Source organism: Gracilinanus agilis, chromosome 1 (genome assembly GCF_016433145.1).
Source record: "Gracilinanus agilis isolate LMUSP501 chromosome 1, AgileGrace, whole genome shotgun sequence".
NCBI classification, from domain to species: domain Eukaryota; kingdom Metazoa; phylum Chordata; class Mammalia; order Didelphimorphia; family Didelphidae; genus Gracilinanus; species Gracilinanus agilis.
This window is the reverse complement of record NC_058130.1, coordinates 405,814,804-405,832,585: the sequence shown is the minus strand read 5'-3', so window position 1 is coordinate 405,832,585 and position 17,782 is coordinate 405,814,804. Positions and strand designations below refer to the sequence as shown.

Below are 17,782 nucleotides of genomic sequence, written 5' to 3'. Positions count from 1 at the left end.
TGCGAAAGCACTTTGAAAAGTATAAATCTCTGTACCAGTGTAAGGCCTTATTATCTTTTCTTATTCTTGGCACGAATGTTGTTCATAGAGCAGGTGCAATATCTGGGTCTCATGAAAGAAGGAGCAGCAGCCCACTCTGCAGAATATAGGACAAAAATATTTCAAGGTCAGCCAGGATAGAGGGGAGATCTCTCTGGAAATCCTTCTCTGGGATGCAGAATTTAAACTTGGCCAGAAAGGACATATGTGGAGCAAGAAGGGCCAGAGGTTTCACCAAGCAGAGCAGGAGAGATGGATTTGAACCTAGAGCCCACCACTTAGCAGTTATGTGACACTGAGGAAATCACTCCCCCTCTCTGGGGACTCAAGTTGATTCCTCTGTCAGTCAACTAAGGGGGTCAGACCAGATGAGCTCTAATGTCCCTTCCAGATCTGACATTCTACAAGCCTCTGATGGGATAGCTAAGTTCTAAGGCAATTGATTAAAAGTCTATACCATACACAGGAACCCCAAAGGCAGGATAAGGGGCAGGGAAGAGGGAGAAATGGTACAAGTCACAGGCAGGGGGCAACATCATGTTCACATAGTCTAGACTAGATACAAGCATAGCTAACTTCTACCAGGCTTAGATTCATCCACAGCTTAGTCCCTTTGAACCTGTTTCATGAAGATCATCAATTTGAAAGAGGGAGGAACCAGTCTTTAGGATTTCTTCCTCATCCTTTAACACCCAATAGAAGAAATTAATGCTGGTGTCTGATGGACAGGACCAACTCCTCCCACCAAGGCGGCTCTCATTAGGTCAAGCTTTTTACTATGTGGAGGCATTAAAATTGTTCACTTTAGGGTGGTGTTGACCCTCCAAGGCATCCAGATATATCTAATAAATATCCCCTGGCTGAAATGTAGCTAAGAACGAGAAGGCAGATGAGAAAATGAGCCGCTATGCTCTTAATGAGTTTGTAACACTGGCCTTGGAAATCTTAGTTTAGTTGGCTGATCTGGCTTATTTCCTTTCTCATAGTTTCAAACCCAAAGTTAAGCCTGTAGGCACTGGGAAGAAAATAAAGATTTTTTTAGTTCTAAAAACAAATAAAAAACAACCAAAAATACCCACTTAGTCAAAGAGCCTATTTAACATGTAGCGCTGGACCAGATCCCACTATGGCAGAAGAGTGAAGTCAGTTTGGGTGGGGGACTTTAATCAAGTTCACCTTCTCTAGACTTCAGTTTCTGCCTCTGCAAAAAAGAGACAGTTGAAGGAGATGATCTCCAAGATCAATTCAGCATTGATATTCTATGGCTGTATGATCGACATGGAAAAATCACTAAAAGCCCATAGTGAAATTCAGGAAAGCAAACCATGGAAAGAAATTAAAGTCCTTACTCCTCCACCATTCCTCTTTAGTGATTTTCTGAAGCTGTGAAATAGCCATGACAGCTTGTGCTCACTCAGTTGCTAAAATTTAGCAGCAATGTGCTTATTCATTTATATTTCCAGGGTTTCCCTCCTGGCTCAGGCGATGGACAAGGCGGAAGCTTCCCTTCCTCCACCCAGAGACCTACCCCTTGGGCACCGGAGTGGGAGGAGGATAAGGAGGAACAACACCCATCGATAGGGGTGATTTTACCCCATTTCCCCGTCTTCTTCCCCGCCCACCCCAGAGTGCAGGAGATAGGAAGCCCCAGCAGTGATGGCCCCACTCTTCAAAAACTATTGCGTAAAAAGCCGAATGTGGCCCTCTACTCCAAGCACGTTTGCCTGCTGTCCTCTGATGCTGGAAGGAATGAAGAGAGGAGAGGGCTGGAGGGACAGGCCGGCCAGCTGCCCGCCCCGTTAGCAGCACTTGCAGGTGCCTGTGTGGACACGGAGGATGCCCCGGCTGTGCAGATGGAGAAAGTTAAAGATCTCAGATGGCATGGCGTGGAAGCCAGGGCGCGGCTTCACGTTGTCGTAGTAGTGGTGAGTGATGAAGAGTCCAGAGGGGTTCATGGGGAAAGCCCAGAAGCCAAACAAGTGGACCTCCTCGCAGAGCTCCAGGGCCGCTGTCACCAGGATGAGGCCGGTGCTGATGCGCTTGGCCCGCACACCAAGGTTGAGCCAGTAGCGGGACACGTTGATCAGGTACTGAGGGTGAAAATAGTAGACCGCCTGCGGGGACTCAAAGTCATCCAGCACATACTTAACGCGGATGGAGACGTCCGTATTCCGGGTATTGTAGAAAGCTGGAAGAAGCACGGAGGCGTTCTCGTAGACCTGCAACACCTGGTAGAAAGGTCGTCTCCACTTCTCCAGCTTGTGGAACCTGGGCAAGGGCAGAGAGATATGGAGCAAGGTAAGGAACAGCTGAGGAGACGTTAGACCTTTCATGCAGCCTACTTCAATGTCATCTTGCTAGGTTTGGCTCAATAGGCAGGTCTGCTGAGACTGTACCGAGCTGGGGGGAGAGGGAGGAAGTGGGGTTAGTGGATGGAGAGCCGGATCCCAGGAGGTCCTAGGGTCAATTCTGACCTGAAAGCTGTGTGATCCTGGGCAAGTCACTGAACCCCCATTGCCTAGCCCTTACCGATCTTCTGCCTTAGAACCAACATACAGTATTGATTCTAAGATGGAAAGTAAGGATTTAATTTTTTTAATATCTTATTGAGGTTACAAATTAAGTCCCTGCTGATCTGGGTTAGCCCATGGCCATAATGTAAATGGGGAGTTATTATCGTGGAGAGGGGGAAAGCCAATTTTTTTTTCTGAAATTACAGATCCTTGCTCTGCCACTTATTAGTAGTGAAAACATGATACAGAAAAAAAAGATCTGGGTTCAACTCCCATTTCTGGTTCTTACTGCATATGTGTGTTTGGGCAATTAACTTGGTCACTTAATCAATAAATCAGTTTGGTCAATTAACTTCTTTGGGTCTCAGTCTCCTTATTTGTCAAATAAAGAGGTTGGTGAGATGAACTTTGAGGCACCTTTCATCTCCTGTCTCCAGGTCTCATGCTTAGAATGCACTCCCTCCTCATCTCCATTTCCTGAAATCCCTCTCTTCAAAATACAGCTCAAAGGGGCAGCTAGGTGGTGCTAGCTGTGTGACCCTGGGCAAGTCACTCATCCCCAATTGTCCAGCCCTTACCACTCTTCTGCCTTGGTATTGACTCTAAAACAAAAAGTAAGGATTAAAAAAAAAAAAAAAAAGATACAGCTCAAATTCTACCTTCTAAGTGAACCCTCCTCCCCTCAACCACTAGTCTTCCTTTCTTAATAATAAAATTGTATTCATTAAAATGCATATGCATTCTGTATCTACTTATATATCTACTTGCCTTCTCTTTTAGAATGCCAGCTTCTAGAGATTTGGGACAGCTTCATTCCTCGTGTTTGTATCTTTAGTACCTACCAGTACCTGGCATGTAGCAGGCAGTTGACAAATTTTTCTAAACCCTTACCTTCTGTCTTAGTATCAATACTATGTATTGGTTCTAAAGCAGAAGAACCATAAGGGCTAAGCAGTGCGAGTTAATTGATTCACCAACTAGGAAGTATCTGGGGTCACATTTGAACCCAGGACCTCCCATTTCCAGGCCTGACTACTGAGCCACCCAGCTACCCCCTTAATAAATATTGATTGATTGATTGATTGAATTCAACTCTAACTCTATGATCCTACCCAAATAGCTGTGTGATAGTAAACAACTAACATCATTATTCTGAGCCTTGATGTCCTCGTCTCTAAAATCCAATGAGCCCCAGCTCTGACACTTATGAGTCATATAACTATGGATAGATTCTCATAAACTTCAATTTCCTCCTCTGCATAATGGAAATAACCCTATCTCACAGGGTCACTGTAAGGAAAGCACTTTATACATCTTAGAGTTCTATATGGCATAGTCTCTTTCCTCTTTCTTTACAAAAGATTAGAAACCAAATCTCCTGAATCACAGCTTTGGGAATCAAGGTCAAGTTCACTAACCTACAGCATTAGCCTTCCTCGGCTTGGCCCTAGGGGCAGATTTCACCTTTATAAAAAGGAAAATGTCCTAACAATGAAAAATACCCCAAATTAGAATGGGCTTCCTCAAAAAGTGGTGGGATCCTCCTTACTAGAGGTCTCCAAGCATAGGCTGGAGAGCCACTTATTTATTGTCTTACAAAAGGAATTCTTGGAGATAGCCTCTGAGATGATCTCATTCCACTCTGAGATTCTCTGATTCATATTTCTAAAATTTATCAGTGGGGGCAGTTGGGTGGCTCAGTGGATTGAGAGCCATGTCTAGAGATGGGAGGTCCTGGGTTCAAATTTTATCTCAGACACTTCCTAGCTATGTGACTCTGGGCAAGTCACTTAACCCTCATTGCTTAGCCCTTATGGCTCTTCTTGGAACCAGTACACAGTATTGATTTTAAGAAGCGAAGGTAAAGATTAAAAAACTCATTAGCAATCTATTCTGAGCTTTCAGGCCTAATTAAGACCATTTCCCTCCAGCTTTTTACTCAGCATGTAACCTGTCTATGATTCAAGGCTTGAAAAAAGAAAGAGAATGAAGGGAAGGAAGAAAGAAAAGATAGTAGGGAGGCTGAGGAGGTGAAGAGAGAGACAAGGTTCAGTCCTCTTTAACAGTGACCCTTTTCTACTCATTTAATCCTGAGTCTTTCAATAACTAGCTGACCTTAGACCACTAACTTCTTTCCTTAAAATGAAGGGGTTGGATTAATGGATCTTTAGGGTCTCCTCCCACTCTGACATTTTGTGTTTCTGGGATATGAGAGTAAGAATGAGGCACTAATTAAAGTTCTCCTGGATGATAATAACTTAAGATATGATCTCTCCAGATATTAAGAGATTTTTGAGGATTCAAAAGGATTATAGGAGTAACATAGTAGAATGAAGAGAATACTGACTGGAATTAGAGGATTTGGTTTCAGACACCACCTCTGCTACTTACCTGTGTGGGCTAGGGCAAGTCACTTACCTTCTCTAAGTGAGGAAGGGGAGAGGTGAATATTGGACTGAATGACTCTAAGGCTCCTTTTAGATCCAAACTCAGGACAGGGTTCAGACTAACCTCTCTGTTATGATGCTGGGATTCACAGTCACAACATCAGTCTTTGCCCCAACATCCCCGGTGTACTTCTCTGAGATTGGGGGTAGATTACACCTGCAGAGAAAATGACAAAACAAATTAGCCTGAAGTAAATGAGTCCCTCTACCCTCTCTGGGTAATTACTAAAAGGGAAGATGGGGAGAGAATGGAATGAGCATAGGAGGAGGATAGGAAGAAAAGAAGATACAAGCAGAACCTTCACATCCACTGATTTGGTATCCATTGATTCAGTTACTCATGGTTAACCATGGAGGGGAGGGGAACGAACAAATTGAAAAATTTGGAAAATTCCAGGGAAAAAAATAGTTCATAAGTTTCAAACTGCCCACCAAGTGAATACAGACTTTAATTTGGTGATGTTCATCAGCACAGTACATGACTCATTTCATTTTGAGATTCCTTGAGAGACAGAGAGGCACTGAGAGATAGAGTCAGAGAAAGAGTAAGAATGACAGAGACAGAAAGAGAGACAGAGATGTAGAGAGAGAGAAAGAGAGAGTAACAGAAGAGGAAAGAGAGAGAGAGAAGGAGGGAGGGAGGAACACGGACAGAGAGTGGGGAGGGGGGAAAGAAGGGGAGAGAGAGGGGAAGTAGAGAAAGAAAAAGAGAGAAGGAGGGAGGAACAAGGAGGAAGACACACACACACACACACACACACAGAGAGAGAGAGAGAGAGAGAGAGAGAGAGAGAGAGAGAGAGAGAGACTATCAGAGAGACAGAGACAAAGAGAGTTGTTTGTCCATTTTCAGAAGCTCAATGGCATCATAGGGTGATGTCTTAATTTCAAGATGAATTGGATTTAAGTAAGGCAGAGCTGCACAAAGTAAGTTGTCAGTCTCACTCTTCCAGAGTCATCTAAGTCCAGTGGCAAAACAAAAATCAGAAATGATTGGTGATGGCCTGGGATGCAGAGATGACTGGTTTCCTCAGCTAAGCTCACACTAATCTTCTCATTTCTCACCTGGCTGCACCTCTTTGGAACTTCTTTGGCTTCTCTACCATGCTCCAGAGTAAGGTATCTTTTTTCTCTCCCCTTTACCCCCTTTTCAGCTTTCTTTTGTGAGTTGTCTTCACTTGTCAGATTGGAAGCTTTCTGAGGACAGGAACTGTCTTTCTTTATATGCCCAACACTTAACACAGTGCCTCACACACTATAGGACCCTAACAAATGTTTATACACTATTATTGATAATCATAACTGCTATGGTACATAGCATCTTTGCAATAACATCTTTGTAGTCATGCCTACATTCACTGGCAACCACTTTTTCCCAAGAGGCAGTGAGACATACTAAGTGGAATGCTGGACTTATCACCAGAAATACTGAAGTTCAAAACCTGCTTATTACACTTAACAAGGTGGGTGACCATGAGCAAGTCACTTAATATCACTGGTCTCATTTTTTCGTTTGAAATTGGAGAGGATAACATTTGCATGACTTAACCTTCCCAAGACAGCTAGATGGCGAAGGGCATAAAGAGCTCATCTTTATGAATTCAAATCCAGCCTCAGACACTTACTAGCTGTGTGACTCTGGGCAAGTCACTTAACCCTGTTGTCTTCTGTTTCCCCATCTATAAAATGAGTTGGGGAAGAAATATCTTTGCCCAGAAAACTGAGCCCCATATGGGGTCACAAAGAGCTGGACATGGTCTCTTCATTCCAATGGCCTTTTTTTGGTTCTCATCCTACCTAGAATATCTTCGTAACATTTTGCACAAGTATCTCCCCTTTTTGTATACTCTTTCAGCCCTTGATTTCTAGGACTTCTGCTGTCCCCTGGTGCTTCTCCTACCTGCCCTGCTGATCCTTCTCCTTTGATGCATCATTATTCATCTTCTCCCTATCAAGGTAGAAGTCTTGAGGCTTCTCTTCTCCCTCTGCATCCCTGGTTCTTGCTGTGAGGAATTGTTTGCAAAAACAAAACAAAACACTTCCAGGCAACTGGGCCTACAGAACCATTACTCAGAACTTAGGATTCTTCTGCTTCTGCTTCTCTCCAGCATCTGTACCCTGTCCTTTCTTTACCACTTGTAATTTAAGTTTTCTACTGGTAAAACTGTTCTTATGGCTTTCTCAATGAAAAGCAGGGTTAAGTAGGCATAACACTGTAGCTGGGGGTGGGTTTTATAGAATGCATGTAGAAGTCCATCTTCTCCAGCAGATTGCTCTTTTTTCATTCCCATTCTCTCATTTATCTTCAATCTCTTCCTATCTATTGATTGCTTCTCTACTGCCTACAAACATTCCCATGTCTCTTCCATTCTAAAAAAGAAACAAAAACCTCATTTGGATCCATCTATCAACATTAGCTATTGTTCTATATTTTACTTCCTGTTTTTGCCCAATTTGAGCAATATACCTTCAATGAATGCTTCCACTTCCTTCCTTCTAGTTCTCTTCTATAAAGTCTGTCTTCTAATCTCATCTTTTTCTTCAACCCTTATCTTCCATCTTAGAATCAATACTGTGTATTGGTTCCAAGGCAGAAGATAGGTAAGGGCTAGGCAGTGCAGATTAAGTTACTTGCCCAGAGTCACACAGCTAGGAAGTATCTGAAGTCAGATTTGAACTGAGGACCTCCTGTCTCTAGGCCTGGCTTTCAATTCACTGAGCCACCTCACTGTACCTGTCCTCTATACATATTAAGCTTAGCATGTCCAAAATAGAACTCATCACCCTCCCTTCTTCTGAACTTCCCTATAAAAGTCAAGGGAACTTTCATCCTCCCAGTCACTCAAGTTTGAAACCTAGGTATCATCTTTTTCACTTCCTATATTCAATCTGTTGTCAAGTCCTGCCCATTTTACCTTGATGATATCTTTCCTATATTCCTTCTTCTTTCCTTTGACAAAGCTACCCTTTGGTGCAAGCCCTTATCACCTCATGCCTAGACTATTGCAATGGCCTGGTGTTTGATCTCTCCCTATTATTATCCAACCTCAATTCCACTGTAAAAGTTTTCTTCCTAAAGTACAAGTCTAACCATGTCATTCTCTTGCTCAGTAAACTCCAGTGGCTCCTTATCGCCTTCAGCATCAAATACAAAGTCCTCTGTTTGGCATTCAAAGTCTTTCATCTCCTTTCCCTACCTTTCCAGGCTTCTTACACTTTAATTCCATATACCTTCTGATCCAGTGACACTGGCCTCCTTTCTATTCCTCCTTCCCAACTCCAGGCATTTTCACTAGCTGTCCCCCATGCCCAGAAAGCTTCCCCTCCTCATCTTCTCCTCCTGGCTTCCTTCAAGCCCCAGTTAAAAAAATACCTTCTACAAGATTCTTTTCCCACCCACCCCCTTATGCTAATATTTCCCCTTTGTTGACCATCTTCCATTTATCCTGTATGTCACTTATTTGTACATAGTTGTTTTGATGTTGCTTCACTCATGGGACCATAAGCTCCATGAGAGCCTTGGGAAAGGACCTACTGGTAAAAAAGTATTTATAGCTGTTCTTTTTGTGGTGGCAAAGAATTGGAAATTGAGGAGATGTCCACCAGTTGGCGAATGGATGAACAAATTGTGGTCCATGTTGGTGATGGAATACTATTGTGCTATAAGGAATAATAAGCAAGATAATTTCAGAAAAAACTGAAAAGATCTGTGGAAATGGATGCAGAGCAAAATAAGCAGAACTGGGAAAACATTGTACACAATAACAGCAATACTGGATGATGATTAACTGTGAAAACTTGACTCCTCAGCAATACAGTGATCTGGGACAGCCCTGAATGACATATAATGGGGAATGCCATCCTCCTCCAGAGAAAGAACTGCTAGAGTCATCTTTGTATCTTTGGTTTTATTTTGGGGTTTGGGTTATGATGACTTTGCTGTTACAACAATGACCAATATGAAAGTGTGTTTTGCATGACAATAACAAAAGAAAAAACTGTCTTTTGACTTTTTTAGAATCTCCAGTGCATAAGATAGTGCCTAGAACACAGTAGGCGCTTAATAAATGCCTATTGGTTGACTGTATGAGGAAAAATTTCTCAGCACACTTATTGAAACCCACCAGGACTCACTAGTGTACCACAATACACCCTTGGAAAACCATTGCTCTCCACCCTCTCTCTAAGGGACATCCATTGTTATAACCTTAGGGGATCCATTCCATCTACATAAAGGACTCCCAAGTCTAGTATTCAGCTCTAATCTTTCCCCTGAACAACAGTGTCTCTGCCATGACAAACTTGCATTCCAAAATTCTGATTGCTGCAACCATCCCTGCCTTATTGTCCCTTAATAGCTGGCCCATCTTTTTAAGCTTCTGCCATCTTCCTTCCCTGCTCCAGACTGTCTTACTCCCTATGTGAGTTTAACCTGAACCAGTGGGAGAGGTAACATATGAGGAGAATCAGGCTTCAGCAAGATACAGGCAAGCATCTTACTCCTTCCAGGAGGAATTCTGCCACAAGCTCCACTCCCAGGAGAGGACCTCTTGTTCCAGATAATTCAATAAGTCTTAATCAGGGAAAGCTTGGTCAGAAGAATTAGGTTACTTGCAATGTGACTGCAGGAAGTGATGTAATACAGATGTGAGATTGTGAGTTCTAAGGGGTGAACTGTGGATCCCTGTCAACTTTCATATAGGTGCTTCCATGTCTAATCAACATAATATCCAAGAAAATAAATGTAGGCTTGCTTCAACATCCTCTCTGTTTCTGGACCTATCATATTCTGACCATAAAAGCCTTAGAAAGCACAAACTCACTATGTCCAAAATGGAACTCATCTTCCCTTTTGATGTCCTCTAAACCTCCCTATTAAGGCAAGGATACAGAGATAGACATGGAAGTCAGGAAGTCTCATTTTTATGAATTCAAATCCAACCTCAGATACTAGCTATGTGATCTTGGGCAAGTCACTTAACCCTGTTTGCTTCAATTTCCTCATCTGGCAAATGCGCTGAAGAAAATAATGGCAGATCAGTATCTTTGCCAAGAAAACCCCAAATGGAGTCATCAAGAGTCAGACACAACTGAAAATGATTCAACAACAACAAACTTCCCTATTACTTCAAACTCATCACTATCCTAGGGTGATTTTAAATGGTGTTTCTCTTTCTAACTCTTGCTGCTGTGATGTGTTGGAAATATATAGAAATGCTGATGATTTGTGTGCATTTATTTTGTATCCTGCAACTTTGCTAAAGTTGTTGATTATTTCTACCAGCTTTTTAGCTGATTCTCTAGGATTTTTTAAGTAGACCATATATCATCTGCAAAGAGTGATAGCTTAGTCTCCTCACTGCCTATTTTAATACCTTCAATTTCTTTTTCTTCTCTAATTGCTACTGCTAGTGTTTCTAGTACAATATTAAATAATAGAGGTGATAATGGGCATCCTTGCTTCACTCCTGATCTTATTTGGAAGGCTTCTAATTTATCCCCATTGCATATGATGCTTGTTGATGGGTTTAGGTACATACTGTTTATTATTTTTAGGAAAGGTCCTTCTATTCCTATACTTTTCAGTGTTTTCAATAGGAATGGATGCTGTATTTTGTCAAAGGCTTTTTCAGCATCTATTGAGATAATCATGTGGTTTTTGTTTGTTAGATTGTTGATATGGTCAATTATGTGAATGGTTTTCCTAATGTTGAACCATCCTTGCATTCCTGGTATAAATCCCACTTGATCATAATGAATAACCCTCTTGATCACTTGCTGGAGTCTTTTTGCTAGTATTCTGTTTAAGATTTTTGTTCATTAGGGAGATTGGTCTGTAGTTTTCTTTCTCTGTTTTTGGTCCACCTGGCTTAAAAAAAACCTTGAGTGTGTTCTCTTGAACATAGGGGCTATTGTTTCATTGGTATAAGGGACAAATGCCATTGAAATCAGACAGAGTTGCCTGGGCATTAAGAGGTTAAATGATTGGCCTTGCAATACAAAATCAGTGTCAAATGGAAGTCTTGCACCCAGGTCTTCCTATTTCTGAGGCAGGTTCTCTACCTACTATGATGACCTGCTGCCTCTCTATCTTGTATATCCCAGGTGTTTATAACAATTTATAAACAGTAATAAAAATATATAATAAATAATGTCAGTATAAATACTAAGATAATATAATACATGATATATTTCTAAATATTAGAATTTAATACATTTGTAAATATTGAATTAAAATAATTTATTTATAAATATATTTCTGTTAATATATTAATTTTAATTATTTTTAATTTAATAATTTAACCAAATAAAAATGTAATGATAATTTAAAGAATAAAATTAATTAATAAGTATAAAATATAATTAATACTTTATTTCTAAATAATGATAAATATAATCTGTAAATAATTATATAAATATAATAAATGTGTATTAAGAAATGAAATAAGTCACTCATCATTACAAAGCTAGTATTAGTCAGTATATGAACCCAGGTATCCTAAAGTCTAGAGAGACTCTACCTTGCTGCCTCACAACAATAAGGTTATTATAGAAATCAAATCATATATGTGAAAGTGCCTTATAAATTAATCAGTCAGGGGCAGGCAGGTGGCACAGTGACTAGAGTGTCAGGCTTGGGGTAAAGAGGTCCTAGGTTCAAATTTGACCTCAGATACTTCCCAGCTATGTGACCCTGGGCAAGTCACTTGAATCCCATTGCCTAGCCCTTACCACTCTTCTGCCTTGGATCCAATACACAGTATTTTATTGACTCCAAGATGGAAGGTAAGAGTTTAAAATAAACGAATGAATGAATGAATAAACAAATAAATGAATTAATGAATAAGTGAATAAATGAATGAATGAATGAATGAATAAATGGATGGATAAATGGATGGATAAATAAATGATAATCCCATAAGCTGGTCCATTCCTTTAATACCAGAATGCAACCTTCCCCTCATGGATTTCTTATCACATTTTGGTTTGTGGGGGCCTCTGCTCTACACATTTCTTGGGGTCTCTCATAGCCTAGTTATTGATGTGCTTGTTCCCCCCCCCCCAAGAAATCAGACTATGTTATCATGTCTTCCTTCTGATGGCATCACAAAGCAATGATGTTTTGACTTGTACATGAACTGGAGGTAAGTGAGACAGAGTTATGCAGTGGTCAGCCTCGTTCTCTCTTCAAATCCAGTGGCAAGACAAAAGTCAGAATGAATGGTGAGGTCACCAGTGGGATCATACTATAAAATCCTTAAGTTCAGGCCCTATGTGTTATCCATTTTATCTATCCCTAATTCCTCCCACAAAATAGATACTTAATAATTTTTTTAAACCCTTACCTTCCATCTTAATGTCAATACCCTGTATTGGCTCCAAGGCAGAAGAGTGGTAAGGGTAGGCAATGGGGGTCGAGTGACTTGCCCAGGGTCACACAGCTGGGAAGTTTCTGAGGTCAGATTTGAACCTAGGGCCTCCCATCTCTAGGCCTGGCTCTCAATCCACTGAGCTACCCAGCTGCCCCCTACTTAATAATTTTTTTCAATTAAATAGAATACTTTAGGAAGGTGAGTTTCTTCTGTTAAGAAAATCTCCCAAGAAGGAGATTTCATTTGTTCTTAATCCAGCATGTACACAGGTGCTATGTTTCCTATTATTTTAAGAGAATCGTTGTGGATAACTCTAGTCCAACTATCAATAATATGGAATTAGGTTTTGATCAATGATACATGTAAAACCCAGTGGAATTGTGTGCTGGCTATGGGGGATTGGGAGTGGTTTGGGGAGAGGGAAAGAACTTGAAATATGTAACTAGGGAAAAATATTCAAAATTGAAATTAAAAAAAAATTTTTAATTAAAAAAAAAAAGAGAATCGTTGTGGTGGGGGTGGAATTTCATTTTTTTGAGACTGGGTCTCCCTATGTCTCCCAGGCTGGGAATACGATGGCCGTTCACGGAGCCAATTCCTGTAGCAACTGGCACGAGAGCTTTGACTTGTTCCTTTTCTGACCTGGGTCAGTTCCCACCTCTCTAGGCAGCCTGGCACACCCTCTCCTCCCATTTCTGGAGGTTCAGTACACTGGTGTTGGGCATGGTATAGACACCCGATTGGCTTTAGCACTTCTATATCTCAGAACCCCCAAACCTGGGGATCGATCAGCCTCAGCCTCCCCAGGAGCAGAGACTCCAGGAATGTGCCATCACACCCATGCTTAAAGAAATCATCTTTAACCACTTGAGCCCCTGATGATGTCTCTTGGGTCTACAAAGATCAAGTACCGAGGACAGAAAGCATCTTCCTGCCATTGTTGGCAAGAGAGGTCTAGCGCCCAGCAGCTGGTGGGCAGATCACAAGTAACTCCCTGTTTCCAAGAACAGAGCAAGGACAGCTTGCAGCTTCTGTTCCTTTAGAAACAGTGGGCTCCTTGTTCTTGGAGCCAAGAGCCAAGAATATTCATTGGCCTTTTTACTTTGGGGCTTCCAATAACACACACAAACCCATTCTCAGGCAGGGAGCAAAAGGAGACCAGCTAGCAAGTTACCACTCTTGTCACAGCTGGATAAAGGCCAAGGGACCACCCCAGCTGAAACTGGGAGCTGTTTCATCACAGGCGCTTACATAAAAACAGTTCTGGTAACAAAATTCCCCAGGGAGGTGGGGAGAGGGAGAGATCCTCCACCCACCCCCCAGAATTCAAAGTTAGCTCAAATTTGTTGGATTCAAGTCGGGCTTGAATGTGAATTTTTTTTCATCTTTTTCTTTTTAAAATCTGCCAGCTGTGGGACAGAGCTGCAGAGTCACAGTGAGACAGATAATGGAGGAAAGAAAATCTGCTTCTGTCTTCATGTTTTAGATAACTGATGAAAGGGGTTTTTTTTTGGTTGTTCTTTTTAATTTTTTGACTCGTGTCTACACCATAAGGTTGGATGTCTACCCTTTTTATATCTACCAGGTGATCCCCCAGGGTAGGCATTTAGTCATTACAGTTTAGTTTGTCCTCAGGGTTCCCTCCACCAAACATCCACCCTAGGTATCTACCACCTGGACCTGTCTGATTCAGTCTGATCCCCAAAGTTACCCTCTGCCATCTGCCTGCTTCTACTCCATTCCTTCTCCTTCCATACCTTAACCTTCTGGGTCCAAGAAGACAACTCACAAATCTGATATGTAGCCTGCCTTCTAATTCTCTTATGTCTATGTTAACAGGGGCCTTTAATGGAAGTAATAAATAATATAGGACTTTACAATTTACCAAATGTTTTTCTTACAAGAACCCCATATAGTATCTTATATAGTACAAAAGGAAAAATTACTATGCCCATTTTACAGGTGAAAAAGTTGAGGTTTGATTCATTTAATTCCATAAACATTTATTATGTTTTATTCATTAGGATTTACTAACCCATCATCATCATGTACCAGGCACTGTGCCAGGCATGGAGGACACAAAGACAAATAAAAGCAATTCCAGCATTCAAAGGGTTTCCTTTTAGGGCAAATTATTTGTCTACGATTACTCAGGCAATCAATGACTCTTATTGTTTAACCTATTGGTGACTCTGATGGCAGGAATTTCATGGAGATATTTGAGGGCAAAAGAAACCATTAAATATTTTGTAATCAAGTTCCCAGATCCCAGGCTAAGAACATCCCAAGAGAAAGCCCCAGAGAGCCAAGGAGAAGCACTGCAGAGGTTGTATCTGACTGATTCTCTTTGGGCAACCAATGTCTAGCCTGACTTGCCCAGGGTCACTCAGCCAGTAAGTGTCTGAGTCTGAACTGGAACTCAGAGATTCCTGAATCCAGATCCACTATCACCAAGCAAGATGAGGTTAAATAACAGCTATTAGTTCAGTTTGGCTAAACCATGGAAAAAATACATGAAAGAAAAGAGTATGAAGTGAGGCTAGAAAGGAGGGCCAGCTGGAGCCAGATTGTGGAAGGCCTTAAATGCCAAATGCTGGAGAGAGGCAGATTTCAGCTCATTGTTAAGAAAAACTTCCTAACAATGAAATCTACCCAAAAGCGGGATGGAGGGAATGGGTACCCATCACTAGATGTCTTCAAGTGGGGGCTACGTGATTTTTATGAACATCCTGAGGGCAGGGACCTCATTTTAGTTCATCTTTTTATCTTCCCCATCACTTACCACTGGACTCTTCCCACAGAGTACAATAAAATACAAAGGATTACAAAGGGAACTAATTCTAGCAAAAGAAACCTGTCAAATATTTTGTAATCAAGTTCCCAGAACCCAAGTTAAGAGCCACTGGGAATCCTGATGGAATACCCCAGGAGAAAGTTCCAGAGAGCCAAGGAGAAGCAGGAGAGCCTCAAGAGTGTCTGCCAAACCCCAGGGAAGAGAAAAGGATGCTTTTTACCGGAACACGAAGTCTGCGCTGTCAATCTCTCTCCCACACCGGCTGTTCTTCAGGATGCCTCCATTCCCCACAACTGCACACTTCTTAAACTGAGAGCGATTGTACGGCATGTCCTACAGAGAGACAATGAGCAACCTGTTAGAATGCCAGTGATCATCCATCACATCTGCAGGGCACTCAGCACTGTTTTTTTTTAAATCCTTATCTTCTGCCGTAGCATTGATTCTAAGACAAAAGTATAAGAGGGGAGACTAGATATTTAAGGTATGGTTGCCAGAAATAGATTAACTCGATTTCAAAATGAAATAGACCCAAGTAAGGATGACTTTTATGGAAGTTTATTTACAATTAGGAAGGTTGAAGGTAGGGAAATTGAGAGAGAAAAACTGTGGCCCCCAAAGGGCAGTCCTTATTTTTGATTTGTTTCTTACTATCATGTGTGGGTACCAGACCTCCCCCTCCTCACTTAAGTCTAAGTTGGGTGGGGTGACACTATTCCTGGTGGCTAGAGTCTACTCTAAACAAATGAATGAGGGTGAGCTGATTCCATTTACACAAAAGAGAGGCAAGTGCTAAGCAATTGGGATTAAGTGACTTGCCCAGGGTCACACAGCTGGTAAGTGTCTGAGGCCAGCTTTGAACCCAGGTCCTCCCAAATCCTGAATCCTGGTTCAACCTTGGCACTCTATCCACTGTACTGCCTAGATGCCACTACTTGGCTCTTTTCTAAGGATTCCTGCATGGACTATTTTCTTTGAACCTTACAACAGGAGCTGGAGAAATAAGTGGATAGGTATTATTATACCATTCTACAGATGAGGACACTAAGGCAGAGAATCTATGACATTTGTCCAGGATCATACAACTAGTGACAGAATTAAAACTAGAATTGAGAGGGGTTCTCACTGCTATCCCAAGCCTCGCACTACTTCCTCCCAACCTAAGAGTGCAGATAGAATCCTGATTCATCTTTAGGACGTGAGCCATAAGTCCTCCCATCAGAATCCCTACAACTTTTGTTCATCTAGGACTAAGGGCACCTAGGTGGCACAATGGATCGGTGCTGGTCCTGGAGTCAGGAAAACCTGAATTCAAATCCTCAGACACCAGCTAGCTGCATGACCCAGAGCTAATCACTTCACTCTGTTTGTCTCTCGTTTCTTCATCTGTAAAATGAGCTGGAGAAGGAAATGGCCAACCACTCTGGTATCTTTGCCAAGAAAGCCCCAATTGCAGTCACGAAGAGTCAGACATGAATGAAACGACTGAACAACAACAAGGGAATTCCAAGGCCAATCTAGATCTCGAAAGGAAGAGAATACATCCTAGGACCAATTGCCCCCAATACACAATGCAGCACAGTATCAAAAATGAGCAGGTTGGGGCAGCTGGGTAGCTCAGTGGATTGAGAGTCAGGCCTAGAGACGGGAGGTCCTGGGTTCAAATCTGGCTTCAGACACTTCCCAGCTGTGTGACCTTGGGCAAGTCACTTGACCCCCATTGCCCACCCTTACCAATCTTCCACCTATGAGACAATACACCGAAGTACAAGGGTGTAAAAAAATGAGCAGGTTTTGCTTCCTGAGATGCCCTCAACTCAGCTTCCCTTCATGACTTTGTTTCTATGTTTTAGAATGTGTTATTTAGGACTTAAAATTTCATAGGGCAGATGTCAGCAAATGATGACCCGAGATCACCCCACCCAACTTAGAATTAAGTGGGGAGGGGGAGGTCTGTTACCCACACATGATAGCCACAGTGGGGACTGAGAGAGGAACTCGTGCTGCTGGCAGCAGAGGGGGCAGAGGAAACACTGGGCGAAATGTGCCCTCAGCCTCTTCCTACCTACCTGTCTTCCATCATCAGACCCTTTTTGCTCAACAAGTAGCATAGTGCTTGGGGATTATATAAGATTCAAACTTCACACTCTCTCTCTTGGTTTCTTCACCTATAAAACTAAAGGGGTAGAGTAGACTAGACAACCTCTAAGGTCACTCTCAGCTCTAGTTCTATAAACCTCCAATTCTGTAATCCTATGGATTTTTATGGATAATTCTATATCTTTTCTTTGGCTCTCTGAGGGCAGGTAGAGGACATGATCCTGGTTCTGCCTCAAAGTCAGAGAATATAATTTAAATAGACAGGAAAGTCCAAGGCCTTTTGCCATTTCTGCTGAGGGCAAGTGAGCACATCCCAGATTAAACTGGGAAGAATTGTTATAGGGGAATCCAGCAGAGTGCCCAGGGTTTCTTCCTAAAATCTACTAAAGAAGGAGAGGCATCTCAGAATGGATTTCCCTGGGACCTAACCATATAAAGATGTATTAACAGAGATGTAGCATCCACAACAAGGCAGGTGAACAACCAACTTTAGTCATAACAGAGCTGGAGCTCTGG

The 17,782-nt window shown here is 41.9% G+C and overlaps 1 protein-coding gene across 3 annotated transcripts in view; it reads right to left on the bottom strand.

The window, feature by feature from the left end:
- Positions 1–1,838: 1,838 nt before the first annotated feature.
- ST8SIA5 (ST8 alpha-N-acetyl-neuraminide alpha-2,8-sialyltransferase 5) overlaps positions 1,839–17,782 on the bottom strand; it is a 120,459-nt gene continuing 104,515 nt past the window's right edge. For all 3 annotated transcript variants that reach the window (XM_044657829.1, XM_044657830.1, XM_044657831.1), the window contains 3 exons: positions 15,387–15,499; positions 5,064–5,156; positions 1,839–2,307 (listed from right to left, as the gene is read on the bottom strand). In XM_044657829.1, coding sequence (XP_044513764.1) covers positions 1,839–2,307; positions 5,064–5,156; positions 15,387–15,499 — 675 coding nt within the window. The remainder of the gene's footprint in view (positions 2,308–5,063; positions 5,157–15,386; positions 15,500–17,782) is intronic.